At 40.2% G+C, this 20,199-nt stretch overlaps 1 protein-coding gene across 5 annotated transcripts in view; it reads left to right on the top strand.

The window, feature by feature from the left end:
* Positions 1 to 20,199, top strand: part of RNF17 (ring finger protein 17) — a 124,076-nt gene that overhangs the window by 64,994 nt on the left and 38,883 nt on the right. For all 5 annotated transcript variants that reach the window (XM_059720734.1, XM_019481987.2, XM_059720730.1 and 2 more), the window contains 11 exons: positions 733 to 886; positions 1,744 to 1,859; positions 4,997 to 5,117; positions 5,935 to 6,058; positions 10,602 to 10,829; positions 14,043 to 14,193; positions 14,704 to 14,822; positions 16,566 to 16,656; positions 18,326 to 18,441; positions 18,774 to 19,087; positions 19,705 to 19,868. In XM_059720734.1, coding sequence (XP_059576717.1) covers positions 733 to 886; positions 1,744 to 1,859; positions 4,997 to 5,117; positions 5,935 to 6,058; positions 10,602 to 10,829; positions 14,043 to 14,193; positions 14,704 to 14,822; positions 16,566 to 16,656; positions 18,326 to 18,441; positions 18,774 to 19,087; positions 19,705 to 19,868 — 1,698 coding nt within the window. The remainder of the gene's footprint in view (positions 1 to 732; positions 887 to 1,743; positions 1,860 to 4,996; positions 5,118 to 5,934; positions 6,059 to 10,601; positions 10,830 to 14,042; positions 14,194 to 14,703; positions 14,823 to 16,565; positions 16,657 to 18,325; positions 18,442 to 18,773; positions 19,088 to 19,704; positions 19,869 to 20,199) is intronic.

The raw sequence follows: 20,199 nt of genomic DNA, 5'->3' as shown, positions 1-20,199 counted from the left end.
TTTGAGGTACATTTCTTTTTTTGGAGAAAAGTGGGTGGCCCAATCCCTCCTTTTTTTTTCTCCTATCCCATTGGTGTTCCTGGTCTTGTTGCCAATAAAAAGGGAGGCTCCTTTCTAACCTTTTTATCTACCTTATCTACTTTTCCTATATGATGCTGAGACTGAAGTTGATACCCAGTTTTGTTTGGGGTCTAGAAAGGATTTTGCCTGTATGGTAAAACTGTTGAGCTGCTATGTGGATTTTTCATCTTTTATCTGGAGTTCCAGCCATCTAGTTTGGAGGACCTAAAAAGGGTCCTGTGCAAGTTCTTTACTAACATGTAGTCAGAGGAGGACAGTGCACTTTGAGATGGTATGTCTACTCATCTCTCATGCATAGGACTTCTCTAGCATCATATCTGTTCTACTTGGAAACGAAGAGAGAAATTGTGTGGCACTGGCACATCTGTCGGTGTAGAAGGAACACTGCCTTCATATCCACTCTAGGTTTGCATCAGTTAAATATATTGCATGCAGTGTGGTGATGTGGTGCTAGAAAATATTTTATAAAATCTCTTTCAATCTAATTTGAGAGTAACATGCAAAAGCTGGAATGTTGTTTGGGGGTGTCTATGTGCTCATGCTGCCTTTGGAACTGCAAGTTACAATTCCTGAAACTCAAAATATTTTAAATAATAATTTACTTATTCTGATATGTCTGTTGCTGTGTTGTTTTTTGTTTTATTATTTTAGCTAGAAAGTCTTGACTTAGTAATGCTCCTGAAGAGAATTGAGGAAGTATATAAAAATGAAGATGGTGAAAACCTAGAAATCCTCTGTCCAATCCAAGGCCAAACCTGCATAGCAAAGTTTGAAGATGGTGATTGGTACAGAGCACAAGTTATTGGTAAGTCAGCAAAGTACTAATTATTAACAGTGGCATGCAGCATCAGAAGTGGCATATGCTCAAAGTGAGCTGGTGGGCATAAATTATAGTCCAGTAAACGACAATATTTATTGCTGCTAATGTTAAAAGTAATTACCACTACTAAGAGTCAGCCTCACAAGTTTTAAGCATGCAGATTTATAAAACTTTATCCTATTTTGCTAAAAAAATCCTCTTTGTGTATTTATTTCTAAAAACACTAGATCAGAAAATTCATTTCACTATAAGTGTAAAGTGTATAGTGGCAGCTCAGTAATCAGTGTAATAGTCATAACCAAATGAACAAATCAGTCATCCTCTGTTATGTCTGTTCTTTGCTGGGTGGGTACAGCATACAGGAACATTGAACTAGAAAGAGCCTCCTGGGCTGTTGAACAATTCCCTTTGAACAAAGGGATTAGTTATGTGGGAGAGTCCACAGAATAAGTAGTGATAGTCCTCTACTTCTAGGAACATTAGGTAACCAATTTGTCCCCAACATTTTTGGGGCTGCTATAAACTACAGCAATCCCTTGCTGACACATGGTTCATTAGTGATTATATGGTCTTTTAGTCATATGCCTCATCTACCTTTACACACAAGATTCTACCATCTCTTTATACCTACATTAACTTTGTCTCACCTAGAGTTTTCCCTGAACTGGGGGAATCTGGAGCTTGTTCAAGGCTGTGAGTTGGGAATCTCTATGATTTCTTTCAAATATGGTGCAAAAGATTAATTTTGAATCTGGTACTCTGTGTTTTAATATTTGTACCAGAAAAGTTTTGAATGTAAATATCTTCTAATTTGTTTACTTGATACTGTGTTTTCTCCGAAGGTTTGCCAGGGAATCAAGAAATTGAGGTTAAATATGTTGACTTTGGCAACACTGCCAAAATAACTCTTAGAGAAATGCGTAAAATAAAAGATGAGTTTTTGAGCCATCCAGCAAAGGTGAGTTAAAAGGTTGCTCTTTGTATGAAAAGGCTAAATCTTAATCTGTTTAAGGAAGTGAAGGTCAAATTATTCAAGTCAGAAGTTCTTGGCTTACTTTCTTGAGTTTCTATTCACATACTTCAGTGTAACACTTTGAAAATGCTTTGGGTACAAATGGCATGAAAAACTAGCATTTATATTTGTTCTTAATGCTGCTTATTTTTTAAATTGGATTTTTTTTAAACAAAAATGTCAGTTTTCAAATATCTTCGCCTGTTCTATGGAGACCGTCTCAACTTAAATTTTCGTGATCATTATTTTCAATAAATTATCCAGTATTCAGTAAAGGACTCTTCTTTTTTTAAATGATACATCCTCAGTGTTTGGAAGGGGAAAATTCTTTAAAACATCTCAAGGGGTTTTTTTCTGCTCTTTGATTATCTACATGAAGTCCCTAAAGGGACTATACAGAATGGCTAAACTAATGGCTTAGACTGGGTTAAATAATGCAGCTAAACCAGAAAGAGAGGGGGAATATCCTAAAATTTTTGTTACTTTAATTTTAGATGCTCTTTTATAGTTAGAGTATATACAAAAGGTTTTAAATAAATAGGGCCCTTGATTTAATGGTGGCCTTTTAACCTATGAGAGCCAACGGAGGTAGCAGCATCTTAAAGTTGACCAAAAACACTTGTGTAAGACTCTGTTCTCAGTCAATTTTAACTTTTTTTCCCCCAAAATAAATTTTTCAGGTAGATGGAAATTTCAGCTAAAAAGGTTTGGTCTTCTTTTTTGGAGAAAAAAGTTACAGTCCATCTTGTCCACGGGCAAAACTTTTTGCATCTGTTATGTTTCATAGATTTCATAGACAGGGCTGGAAGGGACCTCGGAAGATCATCGAGTCCAGCCCCCTGCCCAAAGGACAGGAAGTCAGCTGGGGTCATAGGATCCCAGCAAGATAAGCATCCAGTTGGCTCTCAAAGGTGTTCAATGTAGGCGCTTGAACCACCTCCGGTGGCAGGCTGTTCCAGACCTTGGGGGCTCGGACAGTAAAGAAATTCTTCCTTATGTCCAGCCTGAAACAGTCTTGTAGTAGTTTATGACCATTCGACCTAGATGTCATCCCTTGGGGTGCTCTGGTGAATAAACGTTCCCCCAGATACTGGTGGTCACCCCTGATAAACTTATAGGTGGCCATCAGATCACCCCTGAGCCTGCGCTTTTCCAGGCTAAAGAGCCCCAGGGCTCTCATGTATATGAGGTGGTATGTTGAGATACCACCATGCGTTGGACCTAAATAATCGTATTTTGGTTGCTGTGTGGGAGCAAGTGTAGATGCCTCAGGCCTGACTTGCAAAAATGCAGAGTGCTGTCCGCAATAAAATTGATGGAAGCTTCGTTCTGAACATATGAAGTACTATCAAATGCTAGCCTTTTCAAACTGGATGTCCAAATTTAGTGCATTCTAAAGACAATTTCAGCTTTAAAACTTTGGATCCAAGTTTATCCTGTGTAAATGGGGAGGATAATATATTTTTGACAAGTTTTTGTGCATATGCACATTCCATGGTCAGCATGCATTTGTTTTGGCAGGTATTTGAGCTTTGAAATGTTTTGCTTGCCATCCAAAGTACTGGCACACACGTAGTTCCTGCTTCTCCTTGTGCCCTCCACAGATGGCATAAAGGGAATTGCACAGAACTCCTTAGGTGATTAAGAGGAACTTTATTGGCTCAAGATAGCGTTCCTGTTGTCTGCACAGTCTACAGTTTTGGCTTTCTACCCGTACTTGTTTAATTAGCAGAGTCCATCCTGAGCACTGAATGAAACAGGAGTTCTGTTTAAAATGTAATTATAATACTGGTTTCCTTCGCCAACCATGGTTTTGAGTATCCATGGTTAATATTCCATATATCATTTTGGCTACCGTGGAATACAGTTTTGAGCAACCACGGTTAGTGTGGCCACGCATCAGCCCTTAGTGCAGCTTCATGTGCAGGAGGTGCATTGCCAGGGCAATGCAGGGCAAGCAGCAGCCAGTGAGGAGATCCCTGCATGGCTTCTCTGCTCCCTGCCACACCAGGTTGCAGGGGAGGAAAGCAAAGTGGCAGAAAACACCAGGCTGGACTGGGTCATGGGACAATCCGGGCCCAGCAGCTCATCCAGGGATGCAGGTGGGTGGCTCCTGCTGTTGCCAGGCTCGGATTGTCCCACGACCTGGCCCAACCAGCCAGACCAGCCAATCACGCACTGCCAGAGGCAGGCACAAAACACTCACACTCCGCCATTCAGACAGGTGTGGGCAGGGAAGCACCGTGGTGTGCCTGCGTGGGGCCAGCTGGCACATCCCTCCCCTCCCTTTCCCTTCCCTCTATCCTTTCCCTCCCCCGGGTAAAAGGCGAACGCACCAGGGGAGACGCTGACACTGTGCCCTGGGTGTGCTCCATCCCTGCCTGCCAATGCATACACCTAGGGGTATGCTTACGCCCAGTTGACCACTGTCTGTATTAAAGGTAAGTAAAAATTATTTTTATACTCTATACTGTACAGTATTCAAGTCCCTAACCCCATTTTCCCCATAAACTTTTAGTTTTACCAACCGCAGTTTTGCCAACCATAGGAACTTTCTGGAACTTAACACCTGTGGTCGGCGAGGGAAACTTTTACAGCAACAATGGCCAGAGTATCTGTTCATGACTAACTGCAGTTTATTTGACAGCAATTGGCAAAGTCTCTCATTCCACTGCTGCTGAATGTGTTTCTGCTCTTCTTGCCTGTCTTGTCAAAAACAGGAAGAGTAACCAACCCAAAAGACTTAACTCAAAATTCATTCATAGAATAAATAGACTTTCTTCCTTATTAAGTTGTGTTTGTCAGAATTAGACTAACCAATGCCTTTCAGAAAAAAATGGGCGTTTGTCTTAGGAATTGTATTTTAAAATGTGATGAAGTTTGTATCTGTTCAGAACATGTCCTCCATGCAACAGCCCTCCTTACATTGTAACCTATAATATGTGTAGTCCACCCAGAAAACTAAGAGAGCCTTATATGCCTCCTTACTCCCCTCTGCACATACATGACCAAATTAGTAATTTGATCTGAAGTGGATGCTGTGCAGGAATGACAGTGGGCATCTGATCTGATTTATTACTTAGGCCATAAGGACTAAGCTGGCTTATATTGAACCCTACAAAGGAGCAAATGAATGGAGTAGCAAAGCAAAGGAAAGATTTGAAGAAATGACTTGTGATAAATCCATGGCATGCTCAGTTGTTAGTAAGTGACCAACTGAGTATCTCTCTCTCTTACATAATATTATTTCTAATTTAATAAAAGAATGTGCACGTTTTGATTATAACATTATAAAATAAATATGTTCTGATACTGAGAGAAATCCATTATGCAGTGTTTACACTTTCATAGTCTTGTTTAGAGAGTTGCCTTTTTGCTAGGAAACCTTTGTAATTGTAGGAGGTGGTCTAGGTGAAAGTTTCCAAATATAAATTGGAAGGAAATTTAATGGGTTTAAAAACCAAAATGCACTAGCTTTTATGTTCTCTATTCCCTCCAGGTACCATAAGTGTTAAATGGTATAGACATTCTGGTCTAAATTAACAATAGTAGGGGTTGATTCCAGAGGTACTAGGTATCGGTAGCTCCAGCTGACTTCACTGGAGCCTATGGATAACTAGCACTTGTAGAAAAGGTCAGTAGTGTCCATGCTGTTAAATTTTTCCAAATCACTGTTTTTGTGGGTTTTTCAGTTGCCATGTTTTGCCATGGTACAGCTGCTGCTTTATCAGCACAAAGATTTTGGAATCTGCCAATTAAATGGAGTAATAGTTGTCTATATTGACATACAAGTTGTCCTTTAGCCACCAAAAACTGACCTTTAATGAATATAGATCTGTATGAAGTTAGACACCTTTAACAAACTAAATAAAACTTATTTTACCAATCGGATCTTCATAGATTTAAGTTGTTCATAAAATATTCCCTGTTTCTAAAGCATTTGCTTATTTCCCAGACAGCCAACATTTTCCATATTGTCCTCAAATAGATACAATATTAAAAATAAAACTTTTATTTGTAGGCATATTGCAAAATGATGTGTTGTGTGTCGAACTATTTGACTCTTCTTCAAATGTGCTTGGAAAGAGATCCTGTAGTATTAACAGCCAATTAGTTGAAGAAGATCTGGCATCTTACGTACCTGGGCAAGTATTTTGTGCTTAGTCTACACTTTATTAGTTATTGTAATTTGGGTGGGTGGGTGAGTGTGTTTGTGTAATTCGTGATGCAAGTATAGTATTTGACCATCAAGGATTGGACTTGTCACATGTAATCTGGATGATACAACTGAAAGTGGAAATGCTTTCCTTATGACAATGAAGTTGAACGTAAATGATAAATCTGGAGATTTATATGTCCTAACAGATTTTTGGGTACTCCTAACAGAGTGAAAAATTTCTCCTCTTCCTTTTTAAATCAGCTAATTGCAAAGGAACAACAGGAAATGCAGCAAGAGACTGGCTAGGCTAACCAGCAGACTCTTCAGTGAGTTGAAACTTAGCAACAATTTTCATAAAAATGAAAACTTGGTCATGTTACTAAAGATGAGTTTAAGAGTATAGCATAGGTATGTAGGGAGAAAGTCAGGAAGGCCTATGCACAAATTGAGATACAGCTAGCATGGTTTAGCAATAAGGATAAAGTAGATAATCAGCCTAGAACAGCCATGTAGAGTGGTGCTTGTGCTTGTGACCAGGCTGCAGTCATAGGCTTCCAGTTTCCCCACTGATCCCCTGCTGCTCCTTTCCCTTCCCAGCACTCTCCCCCCCACTCTGTTTACTGGGTGGTGCTAAAAGCCATGATGAACACCAAGGGGGAACAGAAAAGCACAGGAGGCTTTAAGTCAAGGGTGCCAAACATGGCCTGTAGAACCATTGTACCTGGCCCACCCGTAGTCTGCTGGATTAGTGGTGCTTGCCCTTGGCTCTGTGCTGCTGCATACTCATGGCACTGCCAGCTGGATGGAGTTCCGTTCTACTGGGCAGTGGCCTGGAGCTAGGGGTGTGCGACTGTATGATTATGACTCCATGCAGCTGCATACCCCCAGCTCTGCCAGTGGCACAGTACTCTAGCTAGTCAGCAGTGCCGGGGCATTTAGGCAGCATAAAGCTGGGAGCATGCATCCACATAGAGCCAGGTGGTATGCAGCAGTTCAGAGTTCTAGCTGAATGCATATCTTAATCACTGCTCATCCCCAGTGCCCTGCCACTGCCCAGCCAGAGCTCTGCAGATAATGCTAAGTAGCTTTGGGTAGTAGACACTTTGTAGAATAGAACTGGGATTCAGAATGACGTTTAAACTGGAGAAGTGATCTGAAATTAATCCAATGAAATTTAATAAACAGAAACGTAAAGTACTAAACATAGGATGAAAGAATCAGATGTGCAAATACAAATTGGGGAATGACAGGTTAGGCTGGAGAAAAAGGAGTTTGGGATTATAAGGGATCAGTCAACAGCGTAGTCTTGTTGCTGCAAAAAAAGTCAAATAGCATGCTAGAATGTCAGTAAACATCTAAGTATTACTGCCAACATTTTGTAATTTAAGTTTTGAAAGGTAAATGCTTTAGAATTGCTCTCAATGTGACTTGATACCCAAGTTAGATGCATATTAATTGGCTATCTACAGCTGCTGTTTAAAAAACTTAAAATGTCCATTGCATCCTGTTGATAAATCAGAAGAGAAGGATTATAAATGACCTCTTAAATGGGGCAACAGCTGTCCCATAGCACCCCAATTCTACATCATATTGCTTATTGGTGGACAACTAACTCTGTCTTCATAGGTCTTCAGTAGACTGCAGTGGTTTTGTACTCCATACAAAGCCAGATAGTGGCCAGAGGGGTTCGTTGACTAACCTTCATCAGTAAGAAAGACTTTTTGGCTTGCTTGAGAAATTTTGTGGCATTGCTGGCTGAGGTCTGCTGATGGATGAAGTATTCAACTATCATATCATTGCTTTTTAAGTCTACCTACCTTACCATATATAATCTGATCTGTCAGGTTTCCATGTTGGGAAGTAGTGTTTCTGTTTAAGTCTGTTGCTTGGTAGTAACTATGGCCCAGTTTCTGCAAAGTCTTCATGTATAGCTTTAACTTTACATGATTACCATTCAGTCTCCTCTTCTCCAGAGTTAAGTAATCCCATTTTGGGATTCTGTCTAGATATCTAACAGATTTTTGGTCTCTCCTCCAGATTTACCAATTTGTCCAAATCTTGTTTGAAGTGTGTTTTTGGAAACTGGACACAGTACTGAAAATTAAGTCTTACCATGGCTCAGTAGAATAGAAAAATTCTCTAGCACTCTAAAATTCTCTAGCACACTAAAATTCTCAGTAACACTCCTGTTACTGGCTTTTTGCAGTAATATTATGCTATTTTACCTGTAGTGCATTTGCAGCTCACTAAAAAGCTTTTCAGCAGTGCTGCATTCTAGCCAGCAATTCCCAAGCTTGCTCCATTCTAAGCTCTGTGCTTACTTTTACTTATTGAATTTCAACATAACTTTGAATTCTGACCCTGTCCTCAAAAATGTGTACTACCCTACCACGCTTGAGATCATCTGCAAATTTACTGTGTTTAAAATTGCAGTAGTTCCCTCCTCCAAGTCATTTAATGAAGGTACTGGACAATACCAGACCAAGGACAGAGCCATGAAAAACCCTACTTGATACCTTCTTCCAGTTAGAAATGGAGCCACTGGTCACTGTGACCAGTCATGCACCCACATTAGAGCAGTTTCAGTTCTATTTCCTTTGCTCATTTATGCAATAAATCATGGAAGTCAGTAACAATAGCATAACTAAAATCTGGTATATATAATCCAGTGTTCTGTCCCCATCCACACAAGAGATCGAGTTGGTGAAGCATGACTTGATCTTGACAGATTAGTATTGGATGTCCTTCTGGTTTCGTTGTCTCTCTGTGTTCCACTATCTGTCCTGATATTACTCTTCAGCCTAAATTTGATATTCAGCCTCATTTTAAACAGATATAAATAAAAAATTTTTTTTTACTTACTTTAACCAACCATTAATAATATAACTCTAGAGCTCTGTGTTTTGCAATTCCTGGAGCTGCACATTTTCCAAGCTTTGCCTCATCATGTATGCCTTGGAGATACTGGAAGTCACGCAGCCCATCAGAAGTTTTACCACAGTGCTGAAAAATGCTTGAACAAATGGTAGTACTCATATCTTCTGCCCTTAGCAGTTTGAAAACATGTACACTTAGAAATCAGGTTTTTTAACTTGAAACTAGTATAGCCTCTGTAGTCTTTATTTAAATTACAGAGTCCTAATATGTTGTTTTAATTTCGTTTTTTCAGCCTTTTTTGTACTTGAATCCTGTTCTTGTTTTATGAACAAAATAGGAGGAAGGCAGGCGAAAACAAGTGTATGAAATGACTATAAAGCAAGTGTGGGCAAAAATATGGCCCACAGGCTGGATGTGGCCTGCTAATTGATTGTATCTGGTCCGCAGCTGCCCCTGCCAAGTTCTGCCTGGGGCAAACTACACGACACTCCTGCCATACTCACCCCATACCTGCCAATGGCACTGCCCAAGCCCCGGCCCCTGCCAAAGGACACAGCACTGCTGCTGCAGCCACCCAGGTACTACTTGCCCCCCCACGCCTCCAGTGGCTCCTCCTCCTACCCCTTCTGCACCACTGCAGGTAGGAGGGAAACTACAGCCAGGTGTCTCCTGCCAGGGGCTCCAGCTCCTGGCCACTCTCTACCTGCTTAGCCACCCACTAGTGGCTGTTCCTCACGCCGGGTGGGCAGAGTGGGTGAAAGGCAGCTTGAAGCTGGAGCCCTATGCGCTGAGGAGAATCTGTCTGGCTACAGCTGCCTGGCTGTAACTTCCCCCTTGCCTAGAGAGACCTCAGAGACAAGAGGAGGCGGAGCTGATGGAGATTCAAGTGCAGGGTGGGGGCTGAGCAGTAGCTGGGTGGCTGCAGCAGCAGCAAAAGCAAGCCCCATTGGGAAGCTGTGCATGCTGACTAGGGCCAGGGCAGTGCCGTCAGCAGGCACAGGGAGGGTGCAGGTGGGGCTCAGTCTTATGTGGAGTGCCTCAGGGCAGCCATTAGCCAGAATGGGGGGCAGAATGCACCTGCACCACACTGCCTGGGCAAGCTTTGCTGCATGAGCGCCCTGCACCCCTGGCCAGCTCTGAGGAGGCACAGGCATCCCCCACACACATGCACACACGCATACATACCCCACATCCCTGACTCTCACACCCAATATACAAGAATAAGACTTTATTTTGAGCTACTATGCAATTGCCTCTGTATACAATACTCAAAAAACATAAATCGGGACAAAAATATTGTTTGATATAATCACATATATTAATTTTATAGTAGATATTTGATTTTTAGGATATGTTTGGTTTTTATCTATGATTTGTTAAAATAATATCTTCTGAAATATTTTGTGTGTGGCCCTCCACAGCTTACCAAAACTCTTTAAGTGGCTCGCCAACCAAAATAATTGCCAACCCCTGCTATAAAGTGTTGAGCAGAACTAGAGTTTTCTCGGTATCCTTTGCCAAGACCTTTTCTTTAGCTTATGTTATCATAATATACTTTCCACTTCTATTTCTATTGATCGTTAACAAATTTTGGATTGAGGGTGTAAAACTCAGCATGAAGTTATTCTGGTATCTTGTTAAATTTCTTGCAGATATATGAAGAGTACTACCACAGAACATAATGAAGTGTGGGACCCTGACCTAGAAGAAGTTTCTGAATCTATAGAATCTAAACTGTTTGAGGCTTTAAACATAGAATCTCTACAGAACCATGATTTGGAATCACTTTGCAACAAAGAACTACAAGTGCAGATTAGTCATGTGGTATCCCCACATAAGATCTTTATACAGAGGCAGTCATCTGAAAACTTACTGAAAAGGTATTAAATAATTTAGGTAGTTATAAACTTATTGCTTGTATTAGTGTCTTTTCATTCTAATCAATTAAAAATATACAGGTAAAACAGAGGTAGTTAGCCATGTTAGTCTGAAATCAGCTGACGGGGGGCCATGATGCACTGTGATATGATGGAAGTCACTAAACTGAAATGGCAAGATTCTAAACGAAACAATTAAAAACTCACCAGTTAAAAGACCACTGTTTCTATTTTTTTGGAGAACTAACCCCCTGTCGCACGTACAAGCACCCTTAGAAACTATCTGATTCAGAGAGGCATGCCCATTTGTAGATGACAACCTGCTTCATCAAACGCTAGGAATGGACTGGTAGAAAAAGGAACAGGCTAAGGGGAGCAGACACTGCTAAAGTAATAAGTGTATTAACTGTAGCAGATGAACAAGACAGTTAACCTCAGGTGTTATGATTTGTGTTACTTGGTCCAATGATGATGATGTCTGTGTCAGTGAAGAGGATGATTGGCATCTGGAGCTGTAGCAAGGCCCGGTAGCTTGTTGAGAACTGGAGTCAGGTAAACTGTGGTTTATGCCTCTCTGAGCCAGTTGGGGCTGTGTGGTACCTTAGGGCCTTGTTACACATTAATTTTAGGTGTGTCCTGGAGCTATTAACCCAGGGATGGGCAAAATGGCAGATCTGGCTGGTGGTTGGACTCCATTTCCCAGCAGCCTCTGCCTGTGTCTCTGTGGCTGGTTTCCATGCAGAACCCCGGAATGGCAGTGCTGTGACAGTGTAGGGCTATGGTTTCCATGGAGATGAGCCCCAGCAGCGTTGGCAGGGCACACAGCTGGGCAGGGAGCAGCTCTGGGGCTGTGGTTGGGGCTAGGATCTTGCATTGGTGACAGTATGGTCTGAAGCCAGGACAGAGCTGTGATCTGCTTCCTGCACGCCTCTGCCCGGGGTGTGTGGGCAGTGGACCGCAGCTCTGCCTCAGCTGTGGACCACGCTGTCACTGCTGCAAGATCCCAGCCTCAGAACAGTTCCCTGCCCAGCCGCATGCCCTGCCAGTGCTTCAGGGGCCGGTGTCCGTGGTAACCCTGGCTTTGCACTGTCATGGCCCTGCCACTTCTGAGTTCTCCATGGAAACTGGCCATAGCAACATGGGCAGGGACTGCTGAGAAATCGAGTCTGCTCCAGGCCCAATTTGGCTCACGGACTGGACTTTGCGTGCCCTTGTCTTAACCCCTGGATTGTCCACACATTAACATCTGAGCTAGTTTTAAGCACACTTTAGGTGGCTTAAAGTTGCACCATTCCAGGGCAGGTTTCTCTGATGTGTGTTACCCAGATTGTGTTCCATTAATTGTGTGACCACTCCCCACAGATGAGCCGCCCAAGTTGTAGTTCTCCAGCATCCCAGGATTCAGTGTCCACACATTTACATTTGAAACTAGTTTTAAGCAACCCCATTCAAACAGTCTCGAGGTCACATGCCAGCTAGCCAGGGTCGCAGGAAGTAGGGTCTAGCAGGGAGTGGGGTGCAGAACTGGGTAGGGAGCAAGGGTGGGAGTCCCCATGAGCTGGGGCTTCCTTCCTGGGACAGGGCCAGTCACTCCCCAAAACTAATTTCTCTCACCACTCCTACCTCTCAGCCATCCCAGGAAGCACAGCCAGCACCCCCATGACCCAAGTCCAAATCCCAAATTATTAAAACACGAGACCTTTTTTAATTCACTATTACTTTATATCTTTTCTAATTTGCTTTTACTTCTTTTTATTTTATCCTTCAGTGGCTGACTTCCTTCATTTCACCACCTTTCTCCCACCCCCATTTCCTTTCTACATCCCATTACCTACCCCCATCCCATTAACACTCTGTGTTTAACATCCCGGCTTCATGTTCCCACCCCCAACTACAGCAGGGATAGAAGCACGTCCTGGTTTACCAGCCCTGCAGTAGTAACTCACAGCTGTAGCTCCTAGTCAGAGCCTTGTTTGCCAGCCCTCTAGTGATGTCACAGCTGTGCAAGTGGGGGACAGTCAGAGAAGATTTTTAGCCTTAGGGTGTGACTGCTTCAAACTGGAGCTAGCACTAACACCAATTTAACATTTGAGCAGCTTGAAGTGTAACATGTAACAAGGCCCTTAGAGAATACCTTCTGCCAAACACGAAAAACAAAAATAGTGTATTTTCAGCTGTCCTTTTGCATTTGAGTAGTCCTTAGACTGGTTTTGAAAGGGCTGAGTTTTGTTTATTTTTTGTTGGAAAAAATATGTACTGGCACAGAAAATAGATTTGCCCTCTAAAATAATTTGTTAAATTTATATGATGTGAAATTAAGTGCGTGATCCAGCTTCCATTTCAAATCAATTAAAAAATCTTAATCTTTTGATTCCAGTGATTGGAATCAGAGCCAAAGAAAATTACCAAAAAGACAAAAAACCTGCACTCTGGCTCTTTCATTTGTATTCTTTCTGTGATGTCAAACACCAATTTGAATATTCGTTGACAACATACTGTAATACATTTTTTTCCAAGAGTTCTACAGATCCCTGGTTGGGTTGTACCTTTGGTAAACTTCAGTCATTTTACCTAACTACAACATGTAACAGGTGAAAACTTGGAAGCAGCTAAGGCATATTAATGTAACGACTTACTTTGTAAAAGTACATTAATATTCAACAGCCATTTTATGCAGTCATAAGTTGTCCACAGTAAGCCGCTGTGCTAATCACTATTTCATGCCTTTCTTTTTTTGTCCCTTCCCTTACTACTTGTATAAATGCCACCTGGATTTCTTTTATAGCTATGTTTCATGGTGCCGTAGGAAGAGACAAAATATATTTTCTTAGCATTAATTCTAAGGCATTCTTATCTAAAAGGATGGAGTTCTTTGAATTCAATTAATTCATTATGAGAATGCAGTAACTTCACTACATAGTTACTAGGGTCAGTACTGTGTACTGCCATACAGTAAATGAAACATTACTTCATGATATTTTAGAAGTGATTGGATAAATAATATGAGACACTACATGTTTGGTCATGGAAGAAGTTAATCTGGATTTCATGGTTTTGAAATAAGACAGGGCAGAGGAGTACCTTTTATAGGTGGCACTTGTTCAGAGAGTTATTAGTTTTGTAGGCAGTAGCTGTATGAGTTGATCTAAAAGGTGCCCTGCCTTCTGCCTAACTTCAGACTAAAATGGATAACTATCTCTGTTTTTTGAATGTCAGTTTACAGGAAAAGATGACTGGTATCTATGAAGAATCCACGTTTGAGCAAGTGAAGTGGGAAATTGGCATGTATTGTGCTATTTGTAAACGTGATATGAAACAGTGGCAAAGAGGCCAGATTAACAGAGTTCTTTCTGAAACCACTGTAGAGGTAAATGTTGTTTAAAAGAAATCATACTTTTGATTTAAATTTTAGCTTAAAATATCTCTTAGGAACAATAGGCGTTTTCCAACTTTCATGTTGACTTTCATACTTTTGGCAATATTTAATTGCATTATTGCAAGAAAATTACAGTCTGATCAAAATCCAAAAGGAGGAAAGGAAAAAGAGGCTCACCTTAGAAAACTAAGGGAACAGGTTCCAAAATCAAGCACTCAAGATACAGCCTGGGGAATTGGGAATGCTTCTTGAAAGAAAAGTGTCTAGTGCATGCAGCAGTTTGAACAATAAAAATAAAGAATAATAAAGATTTGAATCTTACACTTGAAAGTAAGAAAACAAGATAATTTCAGCACAATTTGAATTGTGTTCAGTTAAGCTTTAAAAGTACGTTTTACATTGCTGTATGTGCACAATATTGTCATTTTATTTTACAAGATACAGCTTGTCTTAAGAATTTTTCAGTTTCTTTCAGCTCTCTTCAGTCTTGTCTTTTAACAGGTAGTGCTGCTTGATTTTGGTACAAAAGAAATAGTGAATGTCATCTGTTTAAGAGAACTAGAGGAAAATCTGAAGAGAATCAAAAAACTAGCATTGGAGTGTTCCTTGGTAGATATAAGGTAATCTTTCTAGTGAAGCTTTCCCAGGACACTGGACTGTGACAACCATATAGATACACTTCACTACATCCTGGAAAAAAGTGTTAGCACACTTTATTTCGCATACATGTGAGAGGGTTGCCCTAGACCAGTTCCCCATAGGTCTGTATGTTTGCAGCTTGGCCTGGGACAAAATGGTTTCACTCAAAACAAATATGACCTCTTAACCCCCAGAGACCACACTCAGAGACCACCAAAAAAAAAAAACTTTAAAAGCAGGTTACATTTTGCATGTTCTGTTACATAAGTAAACATTCTGTAAAATAAACTGTTTAAATGGCCATCGTGATTCCCTTAGCATATAGGGGAGAATACAGTATTAAAAAAGCCCCTCGCATGGATGTGTGCTTGGGCTGCATCTACTTTCAGTGCCCCTGCCTTGGGAATGGATTCCATCTTGGTTTCACAGACATTGTGCATGGTGCAGGTGGAGATGAGGGAGCAGGGCATCCAGGCCTATCCTCAGAGACCTCCAGTGAGCCTTAGAGTGTCCCAGTGCACGCTCTACAGGCATTTGGCAACTGCTGAGATAGTAGTTAAGCAGTTCCTTACAGGCATCTGTGCAATCCATCAACAGCTTCATAAGCTTGGTAGGCAGGGCCCTTAATCAAACCCACTGTTGGAGTCACTCCAGCACCTTGACATTGGGCATGCCAGGGGCATATTCCCCTCTCCATCACTTCAGGGACAGCAGTGTTTCTGAACAACCTGGTGTCATGTACCTTGCCCAGGATGATCCACTTCCACCCATTGCTGTTCATCATCCTGAAGCAAAAGAACCATTCCACTGGTTTGGAGATTCTCCCCCAACAGCTAAGATGCATTGTATTGCACTAGCCAGCACCTCCCTGGGGCTGCCTGTGCTGGGGGAGGGGTAGAACTGGACACATAGCCCATGATTTAATATGAAATCCAGGAGTTGTATAGTCATCTCCCTTTTGAAACATTCATCCTCGCTGATTTTGCTGACGAGAGCTGCCACTAGTCCTGTTACCGCATAACTTGGGAGCACAAGCTCCTGACATTGGGTGACCATGACCTACTGGGCAAAGATCATGTACAGGTCAATGGGCAAGTCCATTCAGCAGACCCATGGAAGCAGCATGGTAGGAACATGGCAGCAGTGGTGGCAGTAGTAGGAGGTAGCAGTGGATGGATGGTCCCATTCAATCACTCAAGCATTCCCACCAGTGGGTGCTTTCTACCCACTGTGGAATCCCTGGGAACCTCTGGTGACTGCAAGGCATGCTGGGTTGTATGTTCTTGCTAGCCACCTATGGACAGTGAAGCAGCCACGCAACAAAGTAATACTTGAAAAGGTGTACACAACAGTTAAGAAGGAGGAACAACTTTTTTACTTGGGTGAAACAACCCAGTGCAATGTCTGTTCATCCCCTCTGTAACACATTTCTGGAATGCTTTCTTTACAAGGATGTAGTGCAAGTTTTGTTTTCATATATCTGAGGCCTTCCTAAAGTACTTTAGTTTTTTTCCTTAACATCATTTTGAACTTGAGGCAGGTAGTGGCAGTGCTTCTTTTCCCTTTTGTTGACTTTTAATACCTGGTTTGTTCCCTGTCAATCTGGATAATCTATAAAACTATTACAGTCTTGATGGTGAGTGTTTTATTATGTAAGCCTTAAAGACCATAGGACAACAGAAAATGAGGTTTATACTAAAGCATATTTTAATTTTACATTTTAGACCAGCTGGTGGGAGTGAGCAGTGGACAGCAACGGCTTGTGATTGGGTCTCACGTTACCTAACTGGAGCAGTAGCAACCATAATCATACAGGTCTGTAATCAAAATGTGTGCAATGGAATTTGTCCCAGATTAGGGAAGAGAGAGGGTATTTAGTTACGTATTCCATGCTGAGATTTGTTCTTTTAGTTTACATATCCGGGAGCATCACTTTTCAGATTTTCTTAAGCAAGGACCTGACATTCTTGAGGCTTACAATCTTAACAGTTATTGCCTTCTCTCCTTTTTAGAGAGGCTTTCATCAAATAGTGGTTAGAAAACCATATTTTGAATTTGAATTTTTCTTGATACTTTGCGATACTTTTTAGATTCAGATAGAGCATGACTGTAGTTCTTATTTGTCACCTTTTTGCTGTAGACATTATTTAAATACTTGGCTTTATTTTTGTTTAAGCTCTGTCAGGAGCAGCCTTTGAAACTGCTGACCAGAGTTTTTACCAGTTGGCCTGCAAACCTAAGCAATGATAGTATTTCCCTTTGAGTGACTTTTCTCTCTCTTTTGAAAGAAATAAAATTGGCAACCCAAAAAACAAAAAACCCTTTCCTTTTTGCATGGTAAAGAATTATCAGATAGCTCCTGCACACTAAGTTAGACTCTACTGAGGCGATAGTGAGATGGATTTAGGCTGTGGTGCTTCCAAATATTACATCCAAATATGGATGTAATAAAGTTCTGTCTCTTCCTCTTAATTTGGACATGGCTATTGATCAGCTTTCCCTGTGTAAAAGAAGGGATGATTTTACAGTTGACAAAATGAAGATTGTTAGTAGTTCAGTGGAAGCCACAAGATCAGACACTTAAGATTTTATTAGTCCTCTTAGCTGAGTGAATTTACTCAACGCTGGTTTCTAACTTACTTTACTACCATCAGTTGTTTCTGAATGCCCAGGTATCAGTAAAATCAAGATATTTTTCTTTAAAATATCTTTCTTTTAAAAGTAATTTTACTACCTCCTTATTTCCCATGTAGATTTTGTCATGGTTATATATAAACTTTGTCACCTCACTAACAGATTGTTTGTTGTGGAAGTTTCAAGAACATTGATGTTCTCATTATAGGATATTCGCTACTAAAGTAATGGCTCTTTCATTTATTTTTGTTCCCAATACTTGTGTTTTTGAAATTTTTCCAGCTTTTCTTAAATTTTATATAAATGGTGCCTTACTTTTTGGTTAAAATATACTGTATTTTTTTATGTGCGTATATATAGTAAATATCCAGGAATTGAGGTTAGCACTGTTTTCCAAGAGAGAGGGCAGCTGAGACAGGAAAAGAGCAACAAAAATAGTGGCTACACCCTACCATGGTTTGGTGGCTAATATATATATGTACATTCAGAATAGCATTTCCTTAATGCCATTTTGTAATACCTCCTTTTTAAATAATGCTTTCAACATTTTAAAATTATTTCTTCTCCATTTTTTAAACTTCTTTAATCACACTTATCTGTTTTCTCATCATGTTATCCATTCTGCAGTAAATTGTCATCTTCAAGCCCTTCTTCATTGCCATAATACAAAACTTAAGTAGAAATACTGGCAGAGATCAGAAAACAAAGAAAAGTTGCTAGGCAAGGAACAATGCCTTGTATAAAAGGCTTAGGCAAATTGCTGATATGACAAACAGTAAAAATAAAAAACCAGTATTTAAGAAAACTTTTAATTTGGATTGTGTTGTGTGACCTTTTAAATGTCTCCCAGGAAAAAGATGCAACTCAGCCGTTACCTGTGAAAATATTTTGCAAAGGTGAAGCAGAACAGCCTGTTGATATTTCTGAATATCTTATTTCAAAAGGCTTGGCTCTCAGAAACAGAAGGTACAAATATTTTTGGGGGGGTTAAATATAATTGTTGTTTCATATCTTCAGTTGCCATCATAGTTGACACAAAGATTGGTATTTAACTAGTAAATCAATGGAAATTTACATGCTCTATTTCAAGCTTTTTGTAGGCACGATAGCATTTTAAATTGGCATGATGATATCTTCTTTCACCATCACATTCAAATGCTTTCTGCAGTTATTTATTCCAAGATCAGATATAGACTGAGAACTGATTTTCAACTGTGCTCATCAAATAATGATCTAATTTTTATTCTTTCTCACTTGCAAATACCTGATCTTCTGATTTATTGTGTTGAATCTGTTAGAGTTCATAAAATTGACACAAATGCTGTAGTCCCAGAGGAATATCTTGAAGTTGGTTTGAAGCAAGAGAGCTCAGTCTTAAACAAGCTGACTCCAGAAACTAAAAGTATACCAAAAAGTTCTGTTCCAAAGCAAGAAGTTGTTGTTTCTAGAAGTGAAGAAAGTGAATCCAAAGAATGCAAAACAAAGTCAGTACTAAAGTCAAGGCCAGACGGAGCATATAAACCACCCCTTGTACCAGATGAAGAAACTTTTCAGGCTCGAATAAGCTGTATTGGAGATGATGGAACTATTTATATAATACCAAAATCTTTAGGTAAGATTTTATATGTATGGAAAATAAAATATCCTTGTGGTATACTTGTTATTACTGGCATTGCAGTACAGTACGAAAATGAGTGCCAAAAAGCTGGGCCAGGCCGGGCCTGGCCACATGCCACACGTCACCTGGGATGAGATGCATGCTATATGCAACCTTGTATTTTCAGTAGCAGCCGTATTGTCATAAAACACGTGCTGATTTCATATTTTATCCTGTTATGACATTCAGTAGAAAAATTACACTTTTCAAATTTAAGATTTTTTTGTAAATAAGAAATTACTTTTTAGAAGTTATTTTAGGTAATTTAGGGATTGTATTATATAGTTACAGTATTTCCATATTTTCCATTTTATAATCTTGAAATTATTGCTGCTGTTCCAAAACAGTAAAATTATCAGAACTTGAAATCAAGAATCCCAACCCAGTTGGAGATGCTTAGGAATAAAAATGTGCATTGAAATTTGCTGTGAAAAAAGCTGTGTATTTTATTCTAAAATATTATAGTTCAACCTTAACATTAATGTAAACTTTTATTTTTGGTTCTAACAATTCAACTAAAGAAATCTGGTATCCACTTTTTAAAAATTCCATTTTACCCCATTTTTATTCAGAAAAAGCATTAAACGTATTGATGGCTGATATACAACATAGCTTCAAATGTCTTGGTCTTCTTGAACCATATTGTTGGAGAAAAGGAGAAGCTTGCGTTATAAGAGGATCAGATACCATGTGGTATCGAGGTAAAGTTACAGAAGTTGTTGGTGGTGCTATCAGGGTAAGTTTTTTTTTTTCTTTTGTAACTTATTTTGTATGACAGAACAGTGTCTGTATCTTTATCTTTGTGTGCTTTAGCATTTTTCTCCATTCAGGAACTCTTGGCCATCAGAGACATTATCAGGGATCACTGTGTGGAAGTGGCTCTTGTTGATCCCCTTTTATAACTGACAACAGTATAAACATTAAATGTGTAAATTATACTCGTTCTGTAATTCAGATGACTACTCAGTCCGTATAAACTACATATTTCAGTACTGATTCAATTAAAAGAGGGCAGTCAGTCTGCTCTCTCATGTTTGCTGATTTTGACGAGTTCTGTTGCTTAGGAC

The sequence above is a fragment of the Alligator mississippiensis genome, chromosome 1 (genome assembly GCF_030867095.1).
Source record: "Alligator mississippiensis isolate rAllMis1 chromosome 1, rAllMis1, whole genome shotgun sequence".
In the NCBI taxonomy this organism is placed as follows: Eukaryota; Metazoa; Chordata; order Crocodylia; family Alligatoridae; genus Alligator; species Alligator mississippiensis.
The sequence above is the reverse complement of the archived record's forward strand: the minus strand, read 5'-3'. Positions and strand labels throughout refer to the sequence as shown.